This window comes from Argiope bruennichi, chromosome 1, assembly GCF_947563725.1.
Source record: "Argiope bruennichi chromosome 1, qqArgBrue1.1, whole genome shotgun sequence".
Taxonomy (NCBI): Eukaryota; Metazoa; Arthropoda; class Arachnida; order Araneae; family Araneidae; genus Argiope; species Argiope bruennichi.
In genome coordinates this window covers 35470802-35497549 of record NC_079151.1, presented here as the reverse complement: position 1 = coordinate 35497549, position 26748 = coordinate 35470802, and the positions used below count along the sequence as shown (strand labels likewise).

Sequence of the window (26748 nt, the reverse complement as noted above, 5' to 3'; positions counted from 1 at the left end):
TTATTATTTAGTTATAAATCGTCTAGAATTTCGACTGTCGCCTTCATCACCCAAACTTTAAATATAATTTCAAAACATCGATAATTGAAAATGGATTATGTTTTATGAATATTAATTACAATATAATTAAATATATTTCATCAAAAATGCAACGGTCCCATAATTTTTTTCTTTAAGAAAAAAAATAAAGGCATTAATTTCTAGTAAGAAAAATAGCATAAATGAAATGCATTTTACGTTGTTTGATACAATAAACCTAATGCTGAAATCTTATGAATTCTAAATTTCTCTTCAATATCCCTATTTAACGAATTTAATAAATATAATATTTTTCATTTTAAATAAAAATAAACTGCCCAACTTTCAGACAATCACACTTACTGAATTATAATGCTTAAAATTTCAATATTTTTGGGGAATAAGCGATAGCCCGTAAGAAGAACTGTGCATTGAAGTATGGACTTTTCTGAGGTAAGAATTTCGATTAGTTTCAAACATCTATATTTAAAGCTTCTAATCTTGCTTCGTATCGGTTCAGTTAGTATATGAAGAATGCTTTATTATCAAAATATGTTAAATGGGGCCCGACACTATATAAATATTTGGACCACATTAGGACTGATTTAATTAAGATAAAAAAATATATAATTCTTTATTTCATATAAAAGTGTTTTCCTATTGAATATGCTAGCCCATTTATAACGGTATAGAAATAAAATAATGGGATCTATTTGAATTGCCAATGAGTGCATTGCTAACGACTACCTAAATTCATTTGATACAAAGGCATATAGTTTGTGATCGAGATATGTATGAAAACTACAGAAGCCGTAAAACTAGTGAAAACACTAACACGGAATTCCCAAAGATTATACACAAAGACGCCGTGAAATCATTGTGCACGACAATTCTTTTTTCTCTTACTATGCTTCTTGAATTGCATACAATAATTGCTCTAAGAACTTCTGCGATTGTAAGAAGAAAATTTCTCATTTAAAAGATATGATTTTATGACACGTACATGTTAACAAGGAATCTGTGGTTAATAACGGATTAGAAGAACAGAATGTGTTCGTTTATATCCTGCACTGTTTCCATTTAAGATTAATAACAGGTCAAGGCATCTGTTTTTACAACTTTTAAAAAGATACAAATAAGGTTTTTTTTTAAATAAGTAACATTTTGAGCCTTTTTTTATATGATCCAAATTCAAATCTGCGTTTTTATAATCATTAAAGAAGAAATATGTATACTGCAATATTCCAAATTAAAAAAATGCTGATAGAAATCCTTTTAGAAGGAATGCTGTAAAAAATCAAAATTTAAATCAGCGATAGAACTATCTTTGAATAATTGGAATTATCGTCATTTAATTTTATGTCTGATTATTTTTTTTTTGATCAAGGAACAAAATCTAAAAATTGGTTATCAAATCACGAGGTAAGATTATTTCAGGCTGAAAGGAGAAATGTGAATGTAGTTACTTTTTCACTGAGATGAAAATTTCATATTCGAAAAAACTTGACGAAATATTTACAAAGAAAAGATCAAGGAATAAGCAATCATCTATTCGTTTCAGAGAAAACTTATGTATGCTATATATGTGGAGTAGAATTAAATATGGAAGAAGAACTAAATAAAAATACGCCGGCTTCTCAGGAAGAACGAAGATTTCAGTGTGAAATATGTGGATTAATCTGTAATAATAGAAAAGCATTAAATCGTCATTTAATTTGTCATTCAAACTTGAAACCACATATTTGTGAAACTTGTGGAAAAGCGTTCAAAAGAAGAAGTAATTTTAAAACGCATACACGCATTCATACAAAAGAAAAGCCTTACGTTTGTGAAGTTTGTAGTAAAGCATTCACTGATAGAAGCACATTAGCCAAACATTTACTTATTCATTCAAAGGAAAAACCTTTTGTTTGTGAAGTCTGTGGCAAAAAATTTTCTCATATAAGTTATTTTAAAACACATTTCCGCACGCATACAAAAGAAAAACCTTATGTCTGTGAAGTATGTGGCAATAAATTTTCCCGAATATGTAATTTTAAAAGACATCTACGCACGCATACAAAAGAACAACCTTATGTCTGTGATGTTTGCAATAAAGCCTTCGCTCGTGCGTGTTATTTAAAAGTACATTTACGTATTCATTCCAAGGAAAAACCCTATGCCTGTGAAGTCTGTGATAATACATTCTCTCAAATAAGTAATTTCAGAAGACATTTACGCACACATACAAAGGACAAACCTTATGCCTGTGAAATCTGTGGCAGTAAATTCTCTCATATAAGTAATTTAAAAACTCACTTACGTACGCATACAAAAGAAAAGCCATATGTCTGTGAAGTATGCGGCAAAGCATTCACCGTTAGAAGCACATTAGTCAAACATTTACGTATTCATTCCAAGGAAAAACCCTATGCCTGTGAAGTCTGTGATAATACATTCTCTCAAATAAGTAATTTCAGAAGACATTTACGCACGCATACAAAAGAAAAACCTTATGTCTGTGAAGTCTGTGGCAATAAATTCTCTCAAATAAGTAATTTAAAAACTCACTTACTTACGCATACAAAAGAATAGCCCTATGTCTGCGAAGTATGTGGCAAAGCATACAGCAAGAAAAGCAATTTACTAAAACATTTACGCACCCATCCAGAAGAAGAGATTTAACCGGCGGAGCTTCGGCGAAATTTTATTGATAGTCAATTATTTCAAAAAATTATCAAAGGATAGTTCAAACAGGAAATCTAACAATAATGAAGATACTGGAAATCCCTTCAGTGGAAAATGAAACTTTTTATTAATTTTTAAATCATCGGCTAAAAATGAAAATTTAAAATTTTTGAAATCTAAGCTAGAATCTCGAGCAACATTCTGAAGGGACATTTTGGTTTAGATAAATGGATAAAACCTAGATAAATTCCAGTACTTTATATAACCAACACGGATAAATTACGCATTGCTCATACAATTTTGTTCATCCAGCGTGGATAAATTTCTTGCTTTCCATAACCGACAATGCACTTATCATCACGTTCTTATTTTATATGACAAAAGAGATTAAGTTTATCTTTAGCCGGAATTCATTTTACCGCAACAAACTATAATATAGCTGCTTTGAACACCTAATATGGAAAAATAGCAAATAAGCATGATGCTTAAGCACAAAGTAATCAGTGAGAACGGTGATTTTAAATTCAGAGTCAATAAGAACTGGATTTTTTTAAAGCACAGTCTGCATTAGATTCGAATTAGACGATGGAAATTGTGATTTGATTGTTCAGTGCTGAACAGGTAATGTTTTAAATTCAGATTACGCTTATCTTTAATTACATGCTAATGTTATTTGAGCTATTTTGACTCCTTATAAAGCCATCTGTCTTTGCAAAGACAACGATGAGTGTATTTTTAAAATGTTCGGGACTGTCAATACTTGTATGAATTTATTTCAAATAATATATTAAGAATCGCCACAATATTACGAAAAAAAGGTTATGGCTTTCCTAGAATTTGTGGATGTCATTTTATTTTTCACCTTAATCATTTGACTTAACATTAATTTCTAACATTTATAGATTCGATTATTTCCTCCGAAATATGTTGTGCTAAATGAGCATGTCCGAATTTGTAATTGGAAATTCTGCATAATAACGATTGTTTTATGCTTTTTATTGAGCCCCTTTTTTGTATATATTGTATAGTCTTATAATTACTTTTTAAGATATTAATTTTTAATTTGATCGATTATTTTATTATAGATGTTTTAATTATTATTGAATAAAAATTGTCAGTTTTATCTAAGCCTTTTAAAATAACTTTTGAGTAATTTATGCTATGTTCCTTATACTTACTTTTAAGGATTTAGACAAGAGATTCTAAAATGTTTTCATATTTCTTGGTGGCTGATACAAACTATTGAATATTTGTGTTATTTCTACCATTTGCAAAATTATGTTGTGCGCTTAAAATCGTTATCAATCTATTCTGTTTAATGTTAATTCTTTCCGTATAAGATTTCCATTTAGAATCCTGAAATCTCTTTGGGAAAGAACATGTGTTGTGTGTCTCAGGAAAATAAAAATAAGATGCAGGAGGCGGATGTGGATTTTCTTTATAAAAAATCAGTCACAAGTTTTATAAGATTAGGTAACCATGATTTGAATTTGAATTTGTCAAATAATTTTATTTTTAAACAAATATTCCAAACGAGTATTTTTTGGTATGGTAATTTCCAACATAAATGTTTGTTGTTTTTGCAATAATCTTTATAAATATATAAAATAATTATATAATAATTTTTAAATACATTTTTCAATCGATTATTTTTTTGATATAGTAATTTCCAAAGTAAATATCTACTGGATTTTGTAGTAATTTTTATTAATTTTTCAGTTTCTATATTTCCATCGGAAACTCCTGAGAATGATATTCTACAAGTCAGTCTTCAGTACTCGGATGCAGTAATCCTCATGGATGATAACATTATATCAATCTGGCTGGCATCTTGGAATAAATCCTTTGCGATGTTAATAATTTCATTCAACCCTTTGAAGTCTCTTCTGACAAGGTATGTCCTGTTAAAAAATTGACTTAAACGCAGACTTTAATCCTCAGATATATACATCTTCATCATCAGGATTGTAAGAAAGAAACCTTTGATGTTTTCACATTTCATTCGATCAACTACAGTATTTTACTACTTGCATCAGCCATTGTATTCATTACTGCTATATATATGTTTGCAAACGATCTTTTTAATGTGAAAATGATCTTATTACAATTTTTGTTTTAAATAAATGTTTTTATTTTCTGTCCTGCGAGTGTCGTATTTAGTATAGTGTTTATATACTGCTATACTTTCATAATGTCACGTATGTATATCTGCATTAAATATTCCAATGAGAGTTTTTGCAAAGTTGGGAAAAGATTCGAAACTCCGCTTAAAGTTTGCCAAGTTAGATCTGTACAAAAAGTTTATTTAAGTAATTCCCATTCCAAAATTTTAAAGTTAAATTTAATTGGTATTAATTTTATTAATGAATATATTTTAAAGTTTTTCCAAATATTTGTATATAACTGATAAAACCTGACATGAAAAATTTTTTGTTGATTTTGGTGTATGTGAATCCATTCCCTTTTTTCCATGTTTTTCGAGTGGAAAGTAACGCATATAAATTTGAAAGAGACGTTATGAGTTTTTGGATTTCATCAAATTTTACTCTATGTGCCGATTGGTTTAAAAATTTGATATAAATAATTTCAATATCGAAATGTCACAATTTTGTATCCATCTTTCAATTGGTTTAAAAATTTGATATAAATAATTTCAATATCGAAATGTCACAATTTTGTATCCATCTTTCAATTGGTTTAAAAATTTGATATAAATAATTTCAAAATTACAATCTCTCTCCTTATTTTGCTTCTCTTTGTCACGTTCTCTAAGTTCTGTAAGATTAGCAGACTATACAATCATAAATAAAGTTTCAAGGCAGGTATGCAGTTTTGATTCAATAAAATAATAAAATTCAATCCCCGAACATACTGCGGTTTTGTGTTATTTCTTTATTAATAACGGACAGAGATCAACAGTCTACTTGTCGATCGGTTAGGCTCGACATATATATATCTAATAAGGAATCTCGCATCAAATTCCTTCCCCTATTTCGCTTAATTTTTCTTAATTTTGTTGCAATCACAAAATGAACAGATACATATTTTTATTTGAAGGAATTTTTCCAAAATTTGGTGCAATTCAATAGCTTTGTGCAATTATTGCATACTATTTTCCATGTGTCTACCACTACGCTTTAGGGCATGCGATTTATAAGATATGATTTTAAATTTATATTTATTTAGTGTTCATGATGTTCTGCTGACTAAATATCATCAATTACAAAACATCTTATTTATAAGTATATTACAAAAAAAAAAATTTATAAGAAACTAAAATAGTTTTTTGTGGTATTTGCTTCCAGGAGTAGCAGTAGATGATGTACATATGCGTAACATTAACTGTATTGCAGATCAGTTAAATCTGAATATTGTTGAGGAATGCTGTTCGAAAAAATAAGAAAAAATAAAAATAAGTATGTCCGAATTTCTGGTTGGAAATTCGATGCTACATAATAATAATTATTTCACTCTTTATATTGAGCCCGTTTTTACTCAAAATCGTATAACCTAAAAACTATTTAATAAGCAATTAATTATTAAATTGATGAAGATTTTTTAAGTATAGATGTTTAAATTATTATTGATTAACTTAGCCTTTTAAAATAATTTCTGAGTTATATTTATATTACCAGAAATTATTATATTTAATATTTATATTTATATTACTCAGTAAGTAATATTTATATTACTTACTGATATAAATATTACTTACTTTTAAGGATTTAAACAAGAGGCTCCAGAATGCGTTCTTATCACATATTGGCTGAGACAAACTCCTAAATTTGTATGTTCTTTCCACAATTTGCAAAATTACAATGCTCGCTTGAAATTGTTTTTAATCCTTCCTATTTATTGATGATTTCTTCCTTAAAAGACTTCCATTTAGAATCATGACACGTCTTTAGAAAAGAAGATGTGCTGTGTGTCGCTGGAAATTAAGCATAGGATGCAAGAGACTGCTATGGATTCTGTTCATAAAATTTCGGTAGCAAGTTTTAAAAGAATAAGAATTCATGATTTTCATAATTGACTAAAACTTTAAAGCTTTAAACATTTCTCATTTATTTATAAATTCATACATAATAGTTATTACTTACTGGTATGAACAAAATACTTTAAATCTATTTTTTTATTTGATTCCAAGCGTTAATACTAGTAACTTTTTCCTTACTTTTTTTATGAAAATCGAATCACACAGAAACACGCTAAGGGATAAAATTTAAATTGATGTCACAAATATAAGACTTTATAAGAAGGTAAAACTACATATTTCAAGCTATCACTCTAAAAAAAGTTTTGCTTGTATTCTTGTACACTCAGACTATTTAATTATACATTTCTCACTTTATATGGGAAAAGATTTGAAAGTTCTCAAATTCCGAGTTTATTAAAAAGTTGATGGCTATGAGATTTTTCTCTGTCAACTGCAATAAATTATCTTAGATTTTTCAAATTCTAAAACAAAAAATATTAAATTATTTTATCACATCAGTATGTGCAGTATGTCACCTTTGAACGTAATATTGCTTATTGACAACTCTATGTCTTCAGCGTATAAGAGAGTGCAACTTTACTTTTCAAAGCATTGTTATCTTTTACACTCTATCATATTTAGGGATATTTTAAAGAAGATGAATGCTTTGCAATCAAATATAAAAATCAGCTTTAAAAAATCTGTCATGCTGAAGAGATTCCTCATCTGAAATAAATTTTGTAAGCAATTTTGCACATAACAGAGTAATCATATAAAATCATACGCAAATAATTCGATAAAGATTATACTTTTTATAAGGTTAATAAAAAATTATTCTTAATTAACAAGAACATGAAATAAGAAAAATTGAAATAGAATATAGAATTGAATGACTAGAATGAATAGACTAAATATAAATTTTATTATATTTATATTTAGTCATATTTATTTTTGTTAATTAATGTACCAGAGAAATATGTGAGAAAATATTAATATTGAGATTTTCGATGATTTTTTTTTAAAGAAATACTCCAGTGGAGGATTTGAAATATGGTGTTTTTCAATGTAAATGTTCAGTGTGTTTTTGTAATATTCCTTTATTAACTTTTCATTTTTCTTATTTTATCAGAAATTCCCCAGGATGATATTCCACAATTCAGTCTTTCTCGGATGCGATACTCCTCATGGATGATTACATTATATCATATCATGCCGGCTTCTTGGCATAAATGTTGTATGAAAATAGTATTTCAACTCTTTGAAGTCTGCACTGTTAAAGTATATCCGACAAAAAAACCGACTTATATACAGTCTTGAATTATCAGACTGAATAAATCTTCAACATCAGGATTTTAAGGAAAACCTTCGATTTCTTTACATTTCACTCGATCAACTTCTGTCGGAAGGCAAATATCATCACTACTTGTAACAATCATCGTATTCATTACTACGATATATATGTTTTTAAATGTTCGTTTTAATGTGATAATGAGCCGGCGTCCTTGCATAGGGGTAGCGCATCTTCCACATGATCTGGACTTTCCGAGTTCGAATCCCGTTCGTGCATGGTTGTTCTTCATCTGTGTTCTATCTGTGAGGTGTGTGAATGTGTCCCCCTGTAAAAATGGGTTGTGCAAGCGAATGTATGAGTTTCATCTTCATATGAGCTAGAAGTCAGACTTCTGTCCTTCGGTGCTCAGGGGTCTTTACCTTTAGAAGCTACTGCAACCCCTGTCCGTGGTAACGCGGACACGACATCATCATCAATGTGATAATAATCTTAAGCCAGGTTGTGTTTTAAATATATAATTTTATATTCTGTCATGCGCATGGCTTATTTATTATAGCACTTATATACTACTATGCTTTCATAATATCACTTATGAGTACGAATGCTATGTCTGCATTCAAATATTATAATGAGTGATTTTGTCGAGTTAAAAAAGAATTAAAATCTTGCTTAAGGTTTGGCAAGTTGGAGCAGTATAAGAAATTAATTTAATTTGTTTACCAAATTTTTTTAATGTTTAAACTTAATTCGTAATAATTTTATCAGTGAATATATTTCAAAGTTTTTCAAAATATTTGCATATAACTGATAACACTCGATACGAAATTTTTTTTTATAAATTTCAGTATATGTTCATCCATCCATTTTTCCTCATGTTTGTTTAATTTTTTAATATTCTTTTTTGCATGTGTCTTGTATATTCCAAAAATAATATACTACTACACTTTCACAATTTCACGTATTTATGTAAATACAATTTCTGCATTCAAATATTTCAATGAAAGCTTTTGCAAAGTCTAGAAATGCATTTAGTCCAGACTCACAGCAGTACCAGAAATTAATTTAAGTCATTCGCATATCATTTTTTTAATGTTTAAATTTAATTGGTATTAATTTTAAAAATGAATATATTTCATTAATATTGTATACAGCTATTTGTATATAACTGTTAATCTCCGAAACGAGTATATTTTGTAGATTTAAGTATATGCGAATCAATCCATTTTTCCTCATGATTTTCGATTCGAAAAAACGTATACAAACTTTGAAAGACATGTTATGCTTTTCTTTATCTGTCGTCCGATTGTTACTAAAATTGGATTCAGATAATTTCAATGTCAAAATCACTTCTCATATTTCGAAGTCATTCTCTTCATTCTTTAGCTACTTGCTTCTGTTCAAGCTTGCAGATCAGTAGATTATTCTGTAATAAATTGTCCGAAAGCAATTACACATTTTGAATCAATAAAGTAATAAATTTCACTCACCGAATATATTGCATTCTTTAGTTGTTTCATTTACTAATAACCTAGATCAACAGACTGTCCATTTATCGATCTATTGGGTCCGAAATACACATCGAATAATAAAATAAAGCGCCAAATTCTTCTACCGGTCTCAATTATTTTTTATTTCGTTGTACCCACAAATATGAATAGATACGTATTTCTGTTTTATGGGTTTTGTCTAAGCTTTGATACAGATCAACAGATGGGTGCAATTATTGCATACTAGATTTCATCTGTCTAGCACTTTGCGCTTTGGGATAAGCGCTTTCCAAGGCATGATTTTAAATAAATATTTATTTACTATTCAAGGAAGCTCTGATCCGTAAATATCATCAATAATTTGCTATAAGGAATAGAAGTAGATGATGTACAGAGGCGTTACATTAGCTGTGTGTAGATGAAGGCTGTATACACTATAAAAGTAGGAGTATCACCTCTGCTGAATGAGTGACTTTATATTCGTTTCAGCATTTCTGTTACGATCTGAAAATGTCCTCTGAGCAGCAAAATATATTCTATATAATCATAGCAGTCATTGAACGAGGTTTTAAATCATAGAGAACATTAAATATTTTAAAAATGTGATTTGTATAAAATGTTCTCGTGCAAGTCTTGAAAGTTTTATGTCTTTAAACTAACCATATAAACGAGCAATTCTGAATTACAGTAAAATATTACGGTCAGAAAAGACAGGATACTGACATACAACTAGAATAAAATCTGAACGTAAAATTTAAAGGTACGGAAATCAAGGTCAAAGATTCATGAAGAAATCCGAAAATGGCTCATCCCTTTGCGTCTCACACCTTAACGAAGTGGAATCGTCGAAAAGTAGTTTCTGGATACTGAAACAAACAGTAGGCGCAATGTTACACAGTTTTCATATCAACACGGCTATAATATTCAAGTAGGCACATTACCTCTGCTGTAAGATGGACTTTTTTGGCTTCATCTTTCCTGTTAAGAACTGAAAAAGCCTTCCGAGAAGCATAAAATATTTTCTAGAATCATGGTAGTCATATCATGATATTTTAAATAAGAATATATTTAAAATGTTAAATAATGTGAAATCATACTCTTGTATTGGAAAGGGTTACAATGTATTCTTATAAAGTTTTCCTAAGCATACATGATTTTAGTTAGAGATTATAAAATACACGAAAATCTTGCATACTATTATGTTTCGAAATAAAATACGAGATCCATTGTGTGAGCTAATGCTGATTAGACAACATTATTAATCAATAGACGAAAAAGACAATTAAATTCTTTGAATTCCTAACGGTTTTTGGAATATTGTTATTCAAAAGCTATAGAACTTGGCAGAAAAAAAAACCCCTTTGTCTGCCTATTCACCCGCAAGTCGGTTTCGTGTTGAAAAACAAATAAACATTGTCGGGTTAAATATTATTTAACCTACTGTTTGGTATTATTTTTTTTATTTCCATTTTTGTCTACGAATTTTGTGTACTAAAAATCCCCGAATGAAAAAAAAACAAAACAAAAAAAAAAAACATATCTAGACAGAAAAAAATAAATTCGTTATAAATTTAGTTCATTAAAATTCTATGGTAAACTATAATATATTATATAACACTTTCATTCGCATGGTGATTGCAGCAGAAAACAACTCATTTTAGCAGGACTTCAAAAAACCCAATTGTTTATTAGTTTTCGAATTTTAAGATCGATTTAATAGAGAATGCATCTTTATTTGTTCATTGAAAATGTTTTTTTATTCTGTCGTAATCCTACATAATGTTTTAATCTTTAAGGTTTTTATAATAAAATAGTTTTTTCATTCCATTTTATATGCTTCTTATTTATTTTAGTATTCACATGATTCTGATATGACTTGAGAACATTATGTTTGAATACTATCGCCTATTTGGAATTTTTCGGCTTGATTTTTTTAGCTGAATTATTACAAATCAAATTCTTATTTATGTTTCAGGTTTAAAACACAAACGAATACTTTTATGAAAGGAAACCTAGGCATATATCTAATTTTTTGAAATTTGTATTCATTAAACTGTAATTCATATAATACCTGATAATTCATTTCAAATGAATTTATTATGTGACATATGTATGTAATAGTGTTTATCAAAAAGAAAAACAATCTTGTATTTTTTCCATGATTTACGAGTCGAAAATGTATGGTTTGAGCTTTGAGTAATTCGCTAATTTCTCTTATTACTAACTATTCCAAAATATAAGGCGTAGAAAAAAATTCAGTTTCAAGACCACCATGCTTTCCATGTACAGCCTACTAATTGCCATTGTCATTTAATATAAATTTATACTATGCCCCAAAGTAAATTTAGTCTAAATAAAGACCTTTTTATTTTGATAGCTGAATTTCAAAAGTATCATCATTATGCTAAAACACATTGGGATATTTCTTTAGACTTATCACGAATATATAACTCAATCAATATATTTCGCTTTGATGGATTTGGGCAAATTTCAAGCATAGCTTCTATTCATGCTACATGCCAAATTAATCCATATGCTTGTTTCATTTTTTATTACTTTCATGGGAAAATGGACAGACAGACAGTTATTTTCACTTTGACTGGCTACATCCTAATATTGTGGTTTAGAGGTCTAACGTTAAATTTCATGTCTAGCTCGATTTCCTTTGAATTATCCCTTTGAAAGTCAAACTTAACTTTGGAGCCCAATATGTTTAAAGCACAGAGATTATAAAATTTCAAAATACTAAATTTTTAATTCTTATTCTGAAAATGTTGTTCGGATTAAACGAGGAAGGGTACCAGAAATCAAGTATTTCGGGCCAGATATATCTTTGTGATTTACCCCGGAGTACAGTTGCTTGTGTATTACATACGAATATTAAGATGTTTTATTTTCAAAATTCCAACGCAGTTGTAATGTGCTGATATAAATGAATTTTGATGTGATTCTACTATGAATAGTTTCACCATTTATAAATTTCAAACATTTCGTTTGTATTAGTAATTCTCACTTTATTAAAAATGATGCGATGGTTTTAAAATTTTTTCAACAAATAAGTTTAATATTTTTTGATAAATATAAAAAATTAATAAATAAAAAAATTTATAATATATTTATTATTATTTAATTTTTTAAAACATTAATTAATCGTCTAGAATTTTGACTGTCGGTTTCATCACCCACATGTTAAATATAATTTCAAAACAGCGATTATTGCAAAGGGATTATGTTTTATGAAAATTAATGACAATATAATGAAACATCACAAATACTGGCAATGATTGAATCATAATGCTTCGAATTTCATTATTTTTAGGGAATAAGTGATAGCCCCTAAAAAAAATTAAGCATTGAAAAATGGAACTTCCTCAGGAAATAATTTAACGAATTTAGTAAATAGTTTAAATATTTCTAAATTTTAAACGTTTAAATAATATTAATAGAAATCTTTGAATTAGTAATTATGTCATAATTTTCATGTGTCTAGCTAGGTTCCTTTTGAATTATCACTTTGAAGGTCAAGTGCAAATTTTGAACCCAAATGAACAATCTTCTTATTTTAAGCAATTTTATAAATACAATATTTTTAATCTTAAATAACAGCAAAAAAATGTTCAATTTTGGAATAACGGGGATGATTGAATCATAATGCTTAGAATTTCATTATTTTCAAGGAATAAGCGATAGCTCCAAAGCAGAACTGTGCATTGAAATATGGATCTACCTCAAGGCAGAAGATCGGCAGATAATCTGAAATTATTATAGTTAAAGCTATCTAATCTCGATTAATTGCCGTTCAAATAACATCTGATGAAGGTTTTAATATCTAAATATAAGTGGACGTTATACAGATATTGAGACCATAAATAAAAAGTCAAAAAACTACGAATATAATTCTTTACTTTATACAGAATAGTTTTCTAACGGTATAGAAATAAAATAATGGGTTTTTTTTAAATCGACAACAAGAACACTGCTGACGATGACCTAAATTCATTTGATGGAAAGGCATAAAGGAAAATATGGTTCGTGATCGAGATATGTATGAAAACTATAGAAACCGTAAAACTAGTACAAACACTAACACGAACTTCCCAAAGATTATACTCAAAGACGCCGTGAAATCATTCATTAGAACAATTCTTTTTTCTCTTACTATGCTTCGGATATTGCTTACAATAATTGCTGAAAACACTTCTGCGTTTACAAGAAAATTTCTCATTTAACTGATATTATTATATAACACGTAAACTTTAACATACAACCTCTGATTAATAGCTGATTGGAATAAGAGAATTTGTCCCATTATAATCAGGAGCGATTAAATTCAAGATTAATAAGAGGTCAAAACATGAGTTCCGAAAGTTTAAAATTTAGGAACCGTTACAAGTAAGTTATTTTTTAAATAATTAAATATTCGAACCCCTTTTTTATTGTAAAAATGAAAAGTTGTGTTTTTAATATTCATAAAAGAAGACATATAGAGAACTAAATTATTCCAAATTTAAAGGAATGCTGATCAAAATCTTTTTAGACGGATTGCCTTAAAAAAAAATTGAGCGATAGAAATATCTTCGAATAATTTGGATAATCGTCATTGAATTCAATTGAATGCCCGATTTTTTTATATATAGTCAAAGAACAAAATCTAATGAATGGTTATCAAGTCAAGAGATGTGGATATTTCAGTCTGATGAATGAAATTTAATATATAAAAAAGAAAAATATTAATGCATTTACTTTTTCACTAAGAAAAAAAAATTCAGCTTCGAAAAAACTTGACAAAATATTTACTAAGAAAAGAACAAGGAATAAGCAATCATCTGTTGATTTTAGAGAAAATTTATGTATGCTCTATATATGAAGTAGAATTAAATATGGAAGAAGAACTAAAGAAACCCTTACTCCCTTATCGAAGAGAAATGCGATTTCAATGTGAAATATGTGGATTTAATTCCACTAATAGAATAGCTTTAAATAAGCATTCATTGTGCCATTCAAACGTGAAACCCCATAAATGTGAAACTTGCGGTAAAGCGTTCAAAACAAGAAGTCATTTAAAAACTCATACACGCAGTCACATAAATGAAAAAAATTATATATGTGAAGTATGTAATAAAACATTCAGCAGAAAAAGTACATTAATGGGACACTTGATTATTCATTCAGATGATAAACCTTATATCTGTGATATCTGTAGTAAAGCCTTCGCACGTAAAAATGTTTTAAAGGAACATTTACGCATTCATACAAAAGAACAACCTTATGTCTGTGATGTCTGCAATAAAGCATTTGCTCGTGCGTGTAATTTAAAAGTACATTTACGCATTCATACAGAAGAAAAACCATATGTCTGTGAAGTCTGTGGCAATAAATTCTCTGAAATAAGTAATTTCAGAAGACATTTACGCATGCATAGAAATGAAAATCCCTATGTCTGCGAAGTCTGTGGCAATAATTTCTCTCAAATAAGTACTTTAAAAACTCACTTACGTACGCATACAAAAGAAAAGCCCTATGTCTGCGAAGTATGTGGCAAAGCATACAGCAAGAAAAGCAATTTAATAAAACATTTACCTACCCATCCAGAAGAAGAGATTTAACCTGCGGAATTTGAGCGAAATTTTATTGATAGTAAGTATTTCAAAATAATTTCTTTTTAATATAAAAGGAAATCTAACAATAATGAAGACTCTGGAAAAGCTTTCTGGGGCACATAAAACTTTTGATTAATTTTTAAATCATCCACTAAAAATGAAAATTTAAAATTTTTGAAATCGAAGCCAGAATATAAATGATAAATTCAAATAAACAAATATGTGGAGGAAGATACTCAAGAAATCCTTTAGATTGGATAAAATAATAAAACCATAATCAATTCCAGTACTTTGTATAACCAACATGAATAAATTAAAAATGGCTCATACATTTTTGACTATCCAGCTTGGATAAATTCCATGGTTTGTATAACCAACTATGTACTAATTATGAAGTTGTTATTTTATATGACCAGAGAGATTTAATTTATCTTTAACTGGAACTCATTTTACCGTAACGAACCACAATGTGACTGCTTTGAAAACCGAATATGGGAAAATAGTGAAAAAACATGATTTTTTAGCACAAAGTCATCAATGGGAATGGTGATTTTCAATTGAGAGTCAATGAAAACTGGTTATTTTAAAGCACAGACTGCATGAATTTCGAAGTAGACGCTGGAAATTGTGGTCTGATTGTGCTGAACAGGTAACGCTTTCCTATTCAGACTATACTAATCCTTAATTATATGTTATTGCTATTTAGACTTATTTTAAAGCCATTTGTCATTACAGAAACAATGATGAGTACATTTTTTAAATGTTTCAGTCTATCAATACTTCTATCAATTAATTTTAAATGATATATTAAGTACCACAATATTTTGTAAGCATGTTTCTTGGAGTGTGTAGTTTATTTTTTGATTTAATTATTTCACTTTTAAATTAATTTCTAATATTTATAAATTCGATTATTTGTTCCGAGATATCCTGTCTTAGAACATGTTCGAATTTCTATTTCGAAATTCGATGCTTTTTCATGCTACATTTTTAGCCTTATTTTTTAATTTTTAATTTCATAAAAAATATTTTAATATAGATGCTTTAATTATTATTGCATAAAAATTGTCAATTTTAATTAAACCTTTCAAAATAATTTTGAGCTCTTTTTTGGTATGTCCTTTACTTTAAAGGATTTACACAAAAGATCATAATCTATGTTAATATCATATGGTAAGTGAGACAACTCTTGAATGTGTGTATTATTTCCACATTTTACAATATTTTAAAGTGGGATTAAAACTGTTGTTTATCTATTCTGTTTAATGTTTGATAACCACATTAAACAAAATAGAAGTCCTTTCGTGAAATACTTCTACTTAGATTCATGAAACCTGATTGGGAGGAAAGGTGTGTTGTGCTTCTCTGGAAAATAAGCATAGGATGCAGTAGATTGCTTTGAATTCCGTTTCTAAAAATTCGGTCGCAAGTTTTAAAATATTAGGAACTCCTTATTAAGACAATTGGCTGAAACTTTAAAACTTGAAACATTTCTCAATTAATATTGGTACATATATAATAGCCCTTATTTATCGGTATGAACAAAGTACTTAAACACCGTTCTTTTCATTTTATTTCGAACATTAGCACCAATAAATTTTTCCTTACGCTTGTATGAAAATAGAATCAGAAAAAAACACACTCAGGGATAAAATTTCAATTGATGTCACATAATTTAAGACGAAGTTAAGACCTCCTATTTAATGCTATCACTCTTAAAAATATTTTTACTTGTATTCTTGTACACTCAGACAACTTCATTATTCATATCAGCATTTTTTGGGGGAAGAATCTAAAAGTTCTGGAATTTTGAAGTTGATAAATGATTGAAGTTTGTGTGATTTCACTCTGCTAATTGGAATAAATTATCCTAGATTTTATGCAAATTCTAGAAAGAAAAATATTAGATTATTTTATCATATCAATACTGCGCTGTTCACATGTCATAACAACTTTGTTTATTGGCCAGTGTTTATCACATAATACCGTGCAACTCTTCTTTCCTAAAATTTGCTATCTTCTACTCTCAGACGTATTTAGAGATGTTTCTGAAGAATATGGAGGCTTTGCAATCAAATGTTAAAATGAGTGTTTAAAAATGCTTGCTTAAGAGATTCCTCATCTGAAGTAAATTTTGTAGGCTATTTCCACATAAAAGAGAAATTTTAAAAAATTATATATAAGTAATGCAATAAACAATATATGCTTTAACCAAAATATTAATCAAAAATTATTTTTAAATAACGAAATTATGAAATAGCTTATGAAAATTGAAATAGAAAATTAAATATAAATTTGTTGTTGTATTTATTTTTGTTAACTTACTTACCAGAAAAATAATTCAAAAAATATCAATATTTATATTTTCGATGATTTTATTTTTAAATTTCTCTTAATCGTGTATTTTTAATATGGTGTGTTCCAACATAAGTGTCAATTGTGGTTTTAATAATTTTTGTTCATTTTCAGTTTCTAAATTTCCATTGGAAACTCCACGAGATGAACATTGCAGAAGTCAGTCTTTCTCGGATGCTGTAATCCTCCTGGATGGTATCAGTATATCACATCAGCCTGGCGTCTTGAAATAAATGCTGTGTGAAGGTAATAATTACATTCTCCCCGATGGATTTTGCCCTGAAAACATACACCCCATGAAAAAACCGCTGAATATACAGGCTTAAATCATCAGATTGAATTAATTTTCATCAGCAGGATTTTAAGGAAAACCGATTTCTTAAAATTTCACTCAATCAAGATCTATTGGAAGGCAAATATCATTATTACTGTTATCAGTCATCATAATCATTACTACGATATATGTGTTTGTAAAGGATCTTTTTAACGTGAAAATGATCTTAATCCAATTTTTGTTTTAAATAAAGGTTTTTTTTTATATTCAGTCCTGCGTTTGTCTTTTTTATTATTGCTATACTATATACTTTCATAATATAACGTATGTTTATGAATGCAATGTCTGCATTGCAATATTTCAGTGTGAGGTTTTGCTAAGTTATGAAAAGAATTAAAACTCTGCTTAAAGTTAGCCAAGTTATAGCAGTGCATGTTAAATTAAGTAATTTGCTTAACAAAATTTTAAAGTTAAACTTAAATGGTATTAATTTTATTAATGAATATATTTCAAAGTTTTTCAAAATATTTGTAAATAACCGATAAAACCCGACATCAATATTTTTTTTTATTTCGATGTTTGTAAATCCATTCATTTTTTTTCCATGTTGTTCGAATCCAAACTATAGCATATAAACTTTGAAAAAGGCCTTATTCGTTTTTTGATTACATCAAATTTTACTCCATCTGCCGATTGGTTACAAAAATTTGATACAATTAGTTTCAATTCCATTCCAAAAACTTTATACAATTAGTTTCAATACCGAAATTACACTCCTTATTTCATTTGACTTTGTCACGTTCTGTAACTACTTGCTTCCGTGCAAGTTGACGGATTAGCAGACTATCCTATAATAAATAAAGTTCCAAGTCAGTCAGTTATTCAGTTTTGATTCAATTAAATTAATAAAATTGAATCATCGAGCATGCTGCGATTTTGAGTTATTTTGCTTACTAATAATGAGCCTAGATCAACAAAATGTCTACTTATCGATCGATTAGGTCCGAAATATTTATCAAATAATAAAATTATATACCATATTTATCCACCTATTTAGCTTATTTTTATTTATTTTGTTGCAATCATAAAAATGAACAGATGCATATATTTTTTCGAAGGATTTTGTGCAAAATTTAATGCAATTCAACAGCTGGGTGTAATCGTTGCATACTATATTTTATCGGTTTAGCACTACCTTTAGGGTAAGCCATTGCCAAGACATGATTTTAAATATTTATTTAGTGTTCATGAAGCTCTGCTGCGTAAATATCATCAATTACAATTCCTTCTGTTTATAAGCTTATATTAAGAAGCAAAATGTATAAGAAACAAATAGTTTTTTATGTGCATCTTTTAACAGGACTATTAGTAGTATATATTATGCTGCTCAGAGAAGTAGCAGTAGGTAATGAACAGGGGCGTAACTTTAGCAGTCTGTAGATGAAAGCTGTATAAAATATGCAAGTAAGAGTATCAACTCTGCTGAAAGAGTGATTTTATTTACTTCAGCGTTCCTGTGGGGATCTGAAAAAGGTCCCCTGAGCAGCATATATATTCTGAAGATCATGAAAGTCAGTTAATTATATTTTAATTGAGAGCGGACGTTGAATATTCCTAAAACGTGATATAACATTCTTGAGATATTGAAGGGTACGTTCTCGTAGTTTTGATCATCTCCGATTCTAGTTACTAACTGTGAATGACGTGAAAATCTTGCATACTATTATTTTTGGAAATAAAAGAAAAAAATCTACAGTAATAAAATCTATTGTTTTAGCTGGTGCTGATTTGACAGCGAAATGAATCAATAGCCGAAAATAAGAATGAAACTCGTTGTGGATCAGAAATTGTATTAAGTTGATCAAATATTATTATTCAAAAATTATAGAACTTCGCAGAAAAAAAAATCCCCGTGACCATTTTGACCCTGGAAGACGGTTTCGTTTTATACAGCTACAGGACGTCTGAGAAAATTCAGCCTTACAAAACCAATATCCGAAGGACATTTTATTGTTAAGTCTACAGACAGTAGAAGACTACGTTTGCAAGTATTGCCACAACCAAACTATTTATCGCTGCAATGTTTGTGAAGTTGCTTTACACCACAATTGTAATGAAGCATCTCATACTTGAAATGTATAACACCTTATTCTTACATAATAAGCTTGTCAACTACATTTATTTGTTAGTTTTTAATAAATTAAAAATTTTAAAGAAGTGTTTTGACTATTTTACACCCTTTAATAAGCTCACAAAAATGTCTAGTTTTTACAACGTGAAGAAAATGCGGCGTAATGCTCGGTGATAACGATCAACATTCGTACTTCTTTTCCGCTGACGTTGCGCCAACGTAACACCCTATATTTTTGAAAGTAAGTGCAATTTCCTTATTTTTACATTAAATTACTATTATAAATGGTCAAAATAATAACTTTTATTGTTTACATCAAAAACAAATAATGATTTTGAGTTTTGGCGTTTAATGGGTTAATTAAGATAAAAAAATAGAAAATATAATTCTTTATTTCATATAAAAGTGTTTTCCTATTGAATATACTAGTTCATTTATAACGGTATAGAAATAAAATAATGGGATCCATTTGAATCGTTAATGAGTACATTACTGACGATGACCGAGATTCATTTGATTCAAAGGCATAAAGGCATATGGTTTGTGATCGAGATATGTATGAAAATATTAGAAACCGTAAAACTAGTACAAACACTAACACGAACTTCCCAAAGATTATACTCAAAGACGCCGTGAAATCATGGCGTAGAACAATTCTTTTTTCTCTTACTATGCTTCTTGAATTGCATACAATAATTGCTGAAAGAACTTCTGAGATTATAAAAAGACAATTTCTCATTTAACAGATTTGATTTTATGACACGTAAACTTTAACAAGGAATTTCTGATTAATACCGGATTGGAATAACAGAATTTGTCCGTTTATATTCTACACTGTTTACATTTAAGATTAATAACAGGTCAAGACATCTGTTTTACAACTTTTAAGAAGTTACAAAGTAGGTTTTTTTTAAATAAGTAATAATTTGAACCTTTCTTATATGATCAAAATTCAAATCTCAGTTTTTAATAATCATTAAAGAAGAAATATGTATACTGAAATATTCCAAATTAAAAGAATGCTGATAGAAATCTTTTTAAAAGGAATGCGGTAAAAAATCAAAATTTTAATCCGCGATAGAACTATCTTTGATTAAAAGGGATTATCGTCATTTAATTTTATGTTTGATTTTTTTTATTTATAAAAGAACAAAATCTGATGAATTCTTATCAAATCACGAAGTATGAATATTTAAGGCTGAAAGATGAAATGTAGCATATAAAGATGAAAAAAATGTTAATGCAGTTACTTTTTCACTGAGATGAAAATTTCGTATTCGAAAAAGCTTGACGAAATACAGGGTAGTAAAAAAAAAACTTCCCCTATATATGAAACCCTAGCGGCCTATCCGCTCAACCAATCGAACCAAAATTTCAGACATGGTTGTTTGAAGGTATGCGCTGGAGATTGTGATGATTCTAAACAACGCAGAGATCACGGTTACGGTTACAGTGAGAGAATTTCGAAATTTTAGAATGGCAACTCCCACTTTTTCTTTGCGCAAATTGATCAGCGTATTGAAAAACCACAAATGGCGTTGGAACGATTAGCGTGTGACGAAAATTAGCGGCGTAAGTCATTTACAAAGAAGAGCATTATAAAGGACTAATGACAACACAGAGAGGATGAGCTTTGACGCACCTTGCATAATTCAATTACATAATTCAAAAAACAGGAGCAACGAAATGTCATTAGTGACATTGTATGGATGCAAGATGGGGCTCCTCCACATGTCACCCCATGTGTTCGATCAGTGCTGCAACAACACTTTGGTGATAGAATAGTGGGAAAATTTAGAAATTCTTTCACTGTAACCGTAACCGTGATTTCTGCGTTGTTTAGAATCATCACAATCTCCAGCGCATACCTTCAAACAACCATGTCTGAAATTTTGGTTCGATTGGTTGAGCGGATAGGCCGCTAGGGTTTCATATATAGGGGAAGTATTTTTTTGACCACCCTGTATTTAAAAACAAAAGTACAAGGAATAAGCAGTCATCTATTCCTTTCAGAGAAAACTTAAGTACGCTATATATGTGGAGTAGAATTAAATATGGAAGAAGAAATAAGGAAACATTAGACAGCTCCTCCGGAAGAAGGAAGATTTCAGTGTGAAATATGTGGATTAGACTGTAGCAATAGAAAAGATTTTAAAAGTCATTTAATTTGTCATTCAATCTTGAAACCACATATTTGTGAAACTTGTGGTAAAGCGTTCAAAAGAAGAAGTTATTTAAAAATGCATACGAGCATTCATATAAAAGAAAAGCCTTACGCATGTGAAGTGTGTAATAACGCATTCAGCAGAAGAAGTATTTTAATGCAACACTACCGCATCCATACAAAAGATAAACCTTATATTTGTGATATATGTAATGAAGCATTCGCTAGTACGTGAATTTTAAAGGAACATTTATGCATTCATATAAAAGAAAAACCTTACGATTGTGAATTCTGTGGCAAAACTTTTTCGCTAAATTCGCGTTTAAAAATACATTTACGCATTCATACAAAAGAAAAACTTTATGTCTGTGAAGTCTGCAGTAGAGCGTTTAACAATGCAAGTGTTTTAAAGGTACATTTACGCATTCATACAAATGAGCAGCCCTACGTTTGTGAAGTCTGTGGCAGTAAATTTTCTGACTTAAGTAATTTCAGAAGACATTTATGCACGCATACAAAAGAAAAGCCTTATGTCTGTGAAGTCTGTGGCAATAAATTCTCTCAAATGTGTAATTTAAAAACTCACTTACGTACACATACAAAGGACAAACCTTATGTCTGTGAAATCTGTGGCAGTAAATTCTCTCATATAAGTAATTTAAAAACTCACTTACGTACACATACAAAGGACAAACCTTATGTCTGTGAAGTCTGTGGCAATAAATTCTCTCAAATGAGTAATTTAAAAACTCACTTACGTACACATACAAAGGACAAACCTTATGTCTGTGAAATCTGTGGCAGTAAATTCTCTCAAATAAGTAATTTGAGAAGACATTTACGCACGCATACAAATGAAAATCCCTATGTCTGTGAAGTCTGTGGCAATAAATTCTCTCAAAGAGGTAATTTAAAAACTCACTTACGTACACATACAAAAGAAAAGCCGTATGTCTGTGAAGTATGTGGCAAAGCACTCAGCAGTAAAGCCAGTTTAATAAAACATTTACGTACGCATCCACAAAAAGACATTTAATCTGCGGATCTTGAGCGAAATTATATTGAGAGTAATTATTTTAAAATAGTTACTTTTTAATATAAAAGGAAATCTAAAAATAATGAAGACTCTGGAAATTCTTTCTGTGGAACATGAAAATTTTGGTTAATTTTTAAATCATGCACTAAAAATGAAAATTTAAAATTTTTGAAATCTAAGCTAGAATATAAGTGATAATTTCATTATACATATATATCGAGGAACATACTGAAGGAATCCTTTGGTTTTGATAAACGGATAAAACTAAGATAAATTCCAGTACTTTATGTAACCAACACGGAAAAATTACGCATTGCTCATACAATTTTGTTTTTCCAGCGTGGATAAATTTCATGCTTTGCATAACCGACAATGCACTTAGCATCACGTTCTTATTTTATATGACAAAAGAGATTTAATTTATCCTTAACCGGAATTCATTTTACAGCAACAAACTATAATATAACTGCTTTGAAACCTAATATGGGAAAATAGTGAATAAGCTTGATTCTTAAGCACAAAGTAATTAGTTTGAATGGTTTTAAATTCAGAGTAAATGAAAACTGGATTTTTTTAAGCACAGTCTGCATTAGATTCGAATTAGACGAGGGAAATTGTGATTTGATTGTTCAGTGCTGAACAGGTAATGTTTTCAATACAGATTACTCTTATCTTTAATTACATGCTAATATTATTTCAGCAATTTTGACTCCTTTTAAAGCCAGCTGTCATTGCAAAGACAACGATGAGTGTATTTTTAATATGTTCAAGTCTGTCAGTGCTTGTATTAATTAATTTTAAATAATATATTAAGAATCGCCATAATATTACGAAAAAAAGGTTATGGCTTTCCTTGAATTTGTGGACGTCATTTTATTTTTTACTTTAATTATTTGATTTAACATTAATTTCTAACATTTATAGATTCGATTACTTCCTCCGAGATATGTTGTGCTAAATGAGCATGTCCGAATTTGTAATTGGAAATTCGATGCTGCATAATAACGATTGTTTCATGCTTTTTATTGAGCCCCTTTTTTGTGTATATTGTATAGTCTTATAATTACTTTTTAACCAATTAATTTTTAATTTGATCGATTATTTTATTATAGATGTTTTAATTATTATTGAATAATAATTGTCATTTTTATCTAAGCCTTTTAAAATAACTTTTGAGTTATTTTTTCTATGTTCCTTATATGTTCCTTACTTTTAAGGATTTAGACAAGAGATTCTAAAATGTTTTCATTTATTGCGTGTTGGCTAAGGCAAACTATTGAATATGTGTGTTATTTCGACAATTTGCAAAATTATGTTGTGCACTTAAAATAGTTATCAATCTATTCTGTTTAATGGTGATTCTTTCCGTATAAGATATCCATTTAGAATCATGAAACCTCTTTGGGAAAGAAGATGTGCTGTGTGTCTCAGGAAAATAAAAATAGGATGCTGGAGGCGGCTATTGATTTTGTTTCTGAAAATGAGTCGCAAGTTTTTTTAAGGTTAGGTAACCGTGATTTTAATTTGAATTTATCAAATAATTAATTTAAAATTTACAAAATTTTGTTTTTTAATTTTCCAATCGTGTATTTTTTGATATGTTAATTTCCAACATAAATGTTTATGTTGTTTTTGTAATAAACTTTATACATATAAGTAATAATTATATAAATAATATTTAAATACATTTTTCAATCGATTATTTTTTTGTTATAGTAATTTCCAACGTAAATATCTACTTCATTTTGTAATAATTTTTATTTATTTTTCAGTTTTTATATTTCTAGGGGAAAATCCTCAGGATGTTACTCTACAAGTCAGTCGTCAGTCCTCGGATGCGGTAATCCTCATAGATGATAAAAATTATATCATGTCTGGCTGGATTCTTGGAATAAATGCTGCGTGATGTTAATAATTTCATTCAACCCTTTGAAGTCTGCTCTGACAACATATTTCCCGTTAAAGAACTGTCTTAAATCGTCAGATATAAACATCTTCATCATCAGGATTTTAAGAAAAAGCATTTCACTCGATAAACTGCTGTCGTAATGCAAATATTACTACTTGTATCTTCATCATATTCATTACTACGATATATGTTTGTAAATTTTCATTTTAATGTGATAATGATCTTAATCCAACTTTTGTTTTAAATAAATGTTTTTATAATCTAAACTTCGTGGGGATTATTCAGTATAGCACTTACATACTGCTTTACTTTCTTATTAATACGCATGAATATGAATACAATGTCTTCAGTAAATATTTCAATAAGAGGTTTTGCAAAGTTGGAAAAAGAATCTAAACCCTGCTTAAAGTTGGCCAAGTTAGAGATGTACAAAAAGTCTATTTAAGTAATTTGCATACCAAAATTTTAAAGTTAAATTTAATTAGTATTAATTTTATTAGTGAATATATTTCAAAGTTTTTCCAAATATTTGTATATAACTGATAAAACCCGACATAATTTTTTTGTGGATTTCGGTGAATCCAATTGTTCCAATGTGAATCCATTCCTTTTTTTTCATCGTTTTTGAGTGGAAAGTTTTTCATAAAAACTTTGAAAGAAACATTATGCGTTTATTGATTTCATAAAAATTTGTATCCATCGGTCAATTCGTTTAAAAATTTGATATAAATAATTTCAATATTAAAATCTCACTCCTTATTTCGCTTGTCTTTGTCACTTTCTCTAAGTTCTGTCAGATTAACAGAATATTCTATTATATATTAAGTTCGAAGACATTTGTACAGTTTTGATTAATAAAATAATAAAATTCAATCCCCGAACATACTGCGATTTTGTGTTATTTCTTTATTAATAACGAACAGAGATGAACAGAGTGTCTACTTGTCAATCGGTTAGGTTCGAAATATATATTAAATAATGAATCTTGCATCAAATGTCTTCCCCTATTTCGTTTAATTTTCCTTTATTTTGTTGCAACCACAAAATGAACAGATACATATTTATATTTGAAGGATTTTGTCCAAAATTTGGTGCCATTCGAAAGCTGGAGGCAATTTTTGCATACTATTTTCCATCTGTCTAGCACTACGCTTTAGGGTATTCTATTTCCAAGACATGATTTTAAATTTATATTTATTTAGTGTTGATGAAGCTCTGCTCCGTAAATATCATCAATTACAAAACATATTTATAAGAAACAAAAATAGTTTTTTGTTGAATTTGCTTTCAGGAGTAGTAGTAGAGGATGTACATAGGCGTAACATTAACTGTATTGCAGATCAATTAAATGTGAATATTTTTGTGGAATGCTGTTCGAAAAATGAAAAAAAAAAAAAAAAAAAAAGACACGAGTATGTCCGAATTTCTAGTTGGAAATTCGATGCTACATAATAATAATTATTTCACTCTTTATATTGAGCTCGTTTTTACTCAGAATCGTAAAGCCTAATAACTATTTAATAAGCAATTAATTATTAATTTGATGAAGAGTTTTGAAATATAGATGTTTAAATTATTGTTGATTAAAAATTGGTATTTTTTTAACTTGGCCTTTTAAAATAATTTTTGAGTTTTCTGGGAAAGAATCTGAAAGTTCTAGAATTTGGAGGTTGATAAATGGTTGAAGTTTGCGAGATTTCACTCTGCTAATTGGAATAAATTATTCTAGATTTTTCAAATTCTAGAATGAAAAATATTAAATTTTTTTTTCATATCAGTTTGTGAACTTTGGCACCTTTCAATGTAATTCTGCTGATTTGCCAGCATGTTTCTTTTTTCA

At 28.8% G+C, this 26748-nt stretch overlaps 1 protein-coding gene across 1 annotated transcript; it reads left to right on the top strand.

Annotated features, from left to right (window-relative positions):
* The first annotated feature begins 1620 nt into the window (after positions 1-1620).
* On the top strand, positions 1621-24905 carry LOC129972309 (zinc finger protein 253-like). The gene is made up of 4 exons (XM_056086401.1): positions 1621-1858; positions 2000-2125; positions 17509-17589; positions 24787-24905. The coding sequence occupies exons 1-4, from the start codon at positions 1621-1623 to the stop codon at positions 24903-24905; spliced, it is 564 nt and encodes a 187-aa protein (XP_055942376.1).
* The last annotated feature ends 1843 nt before the right edge of the window (positions 24906-26748 follow it).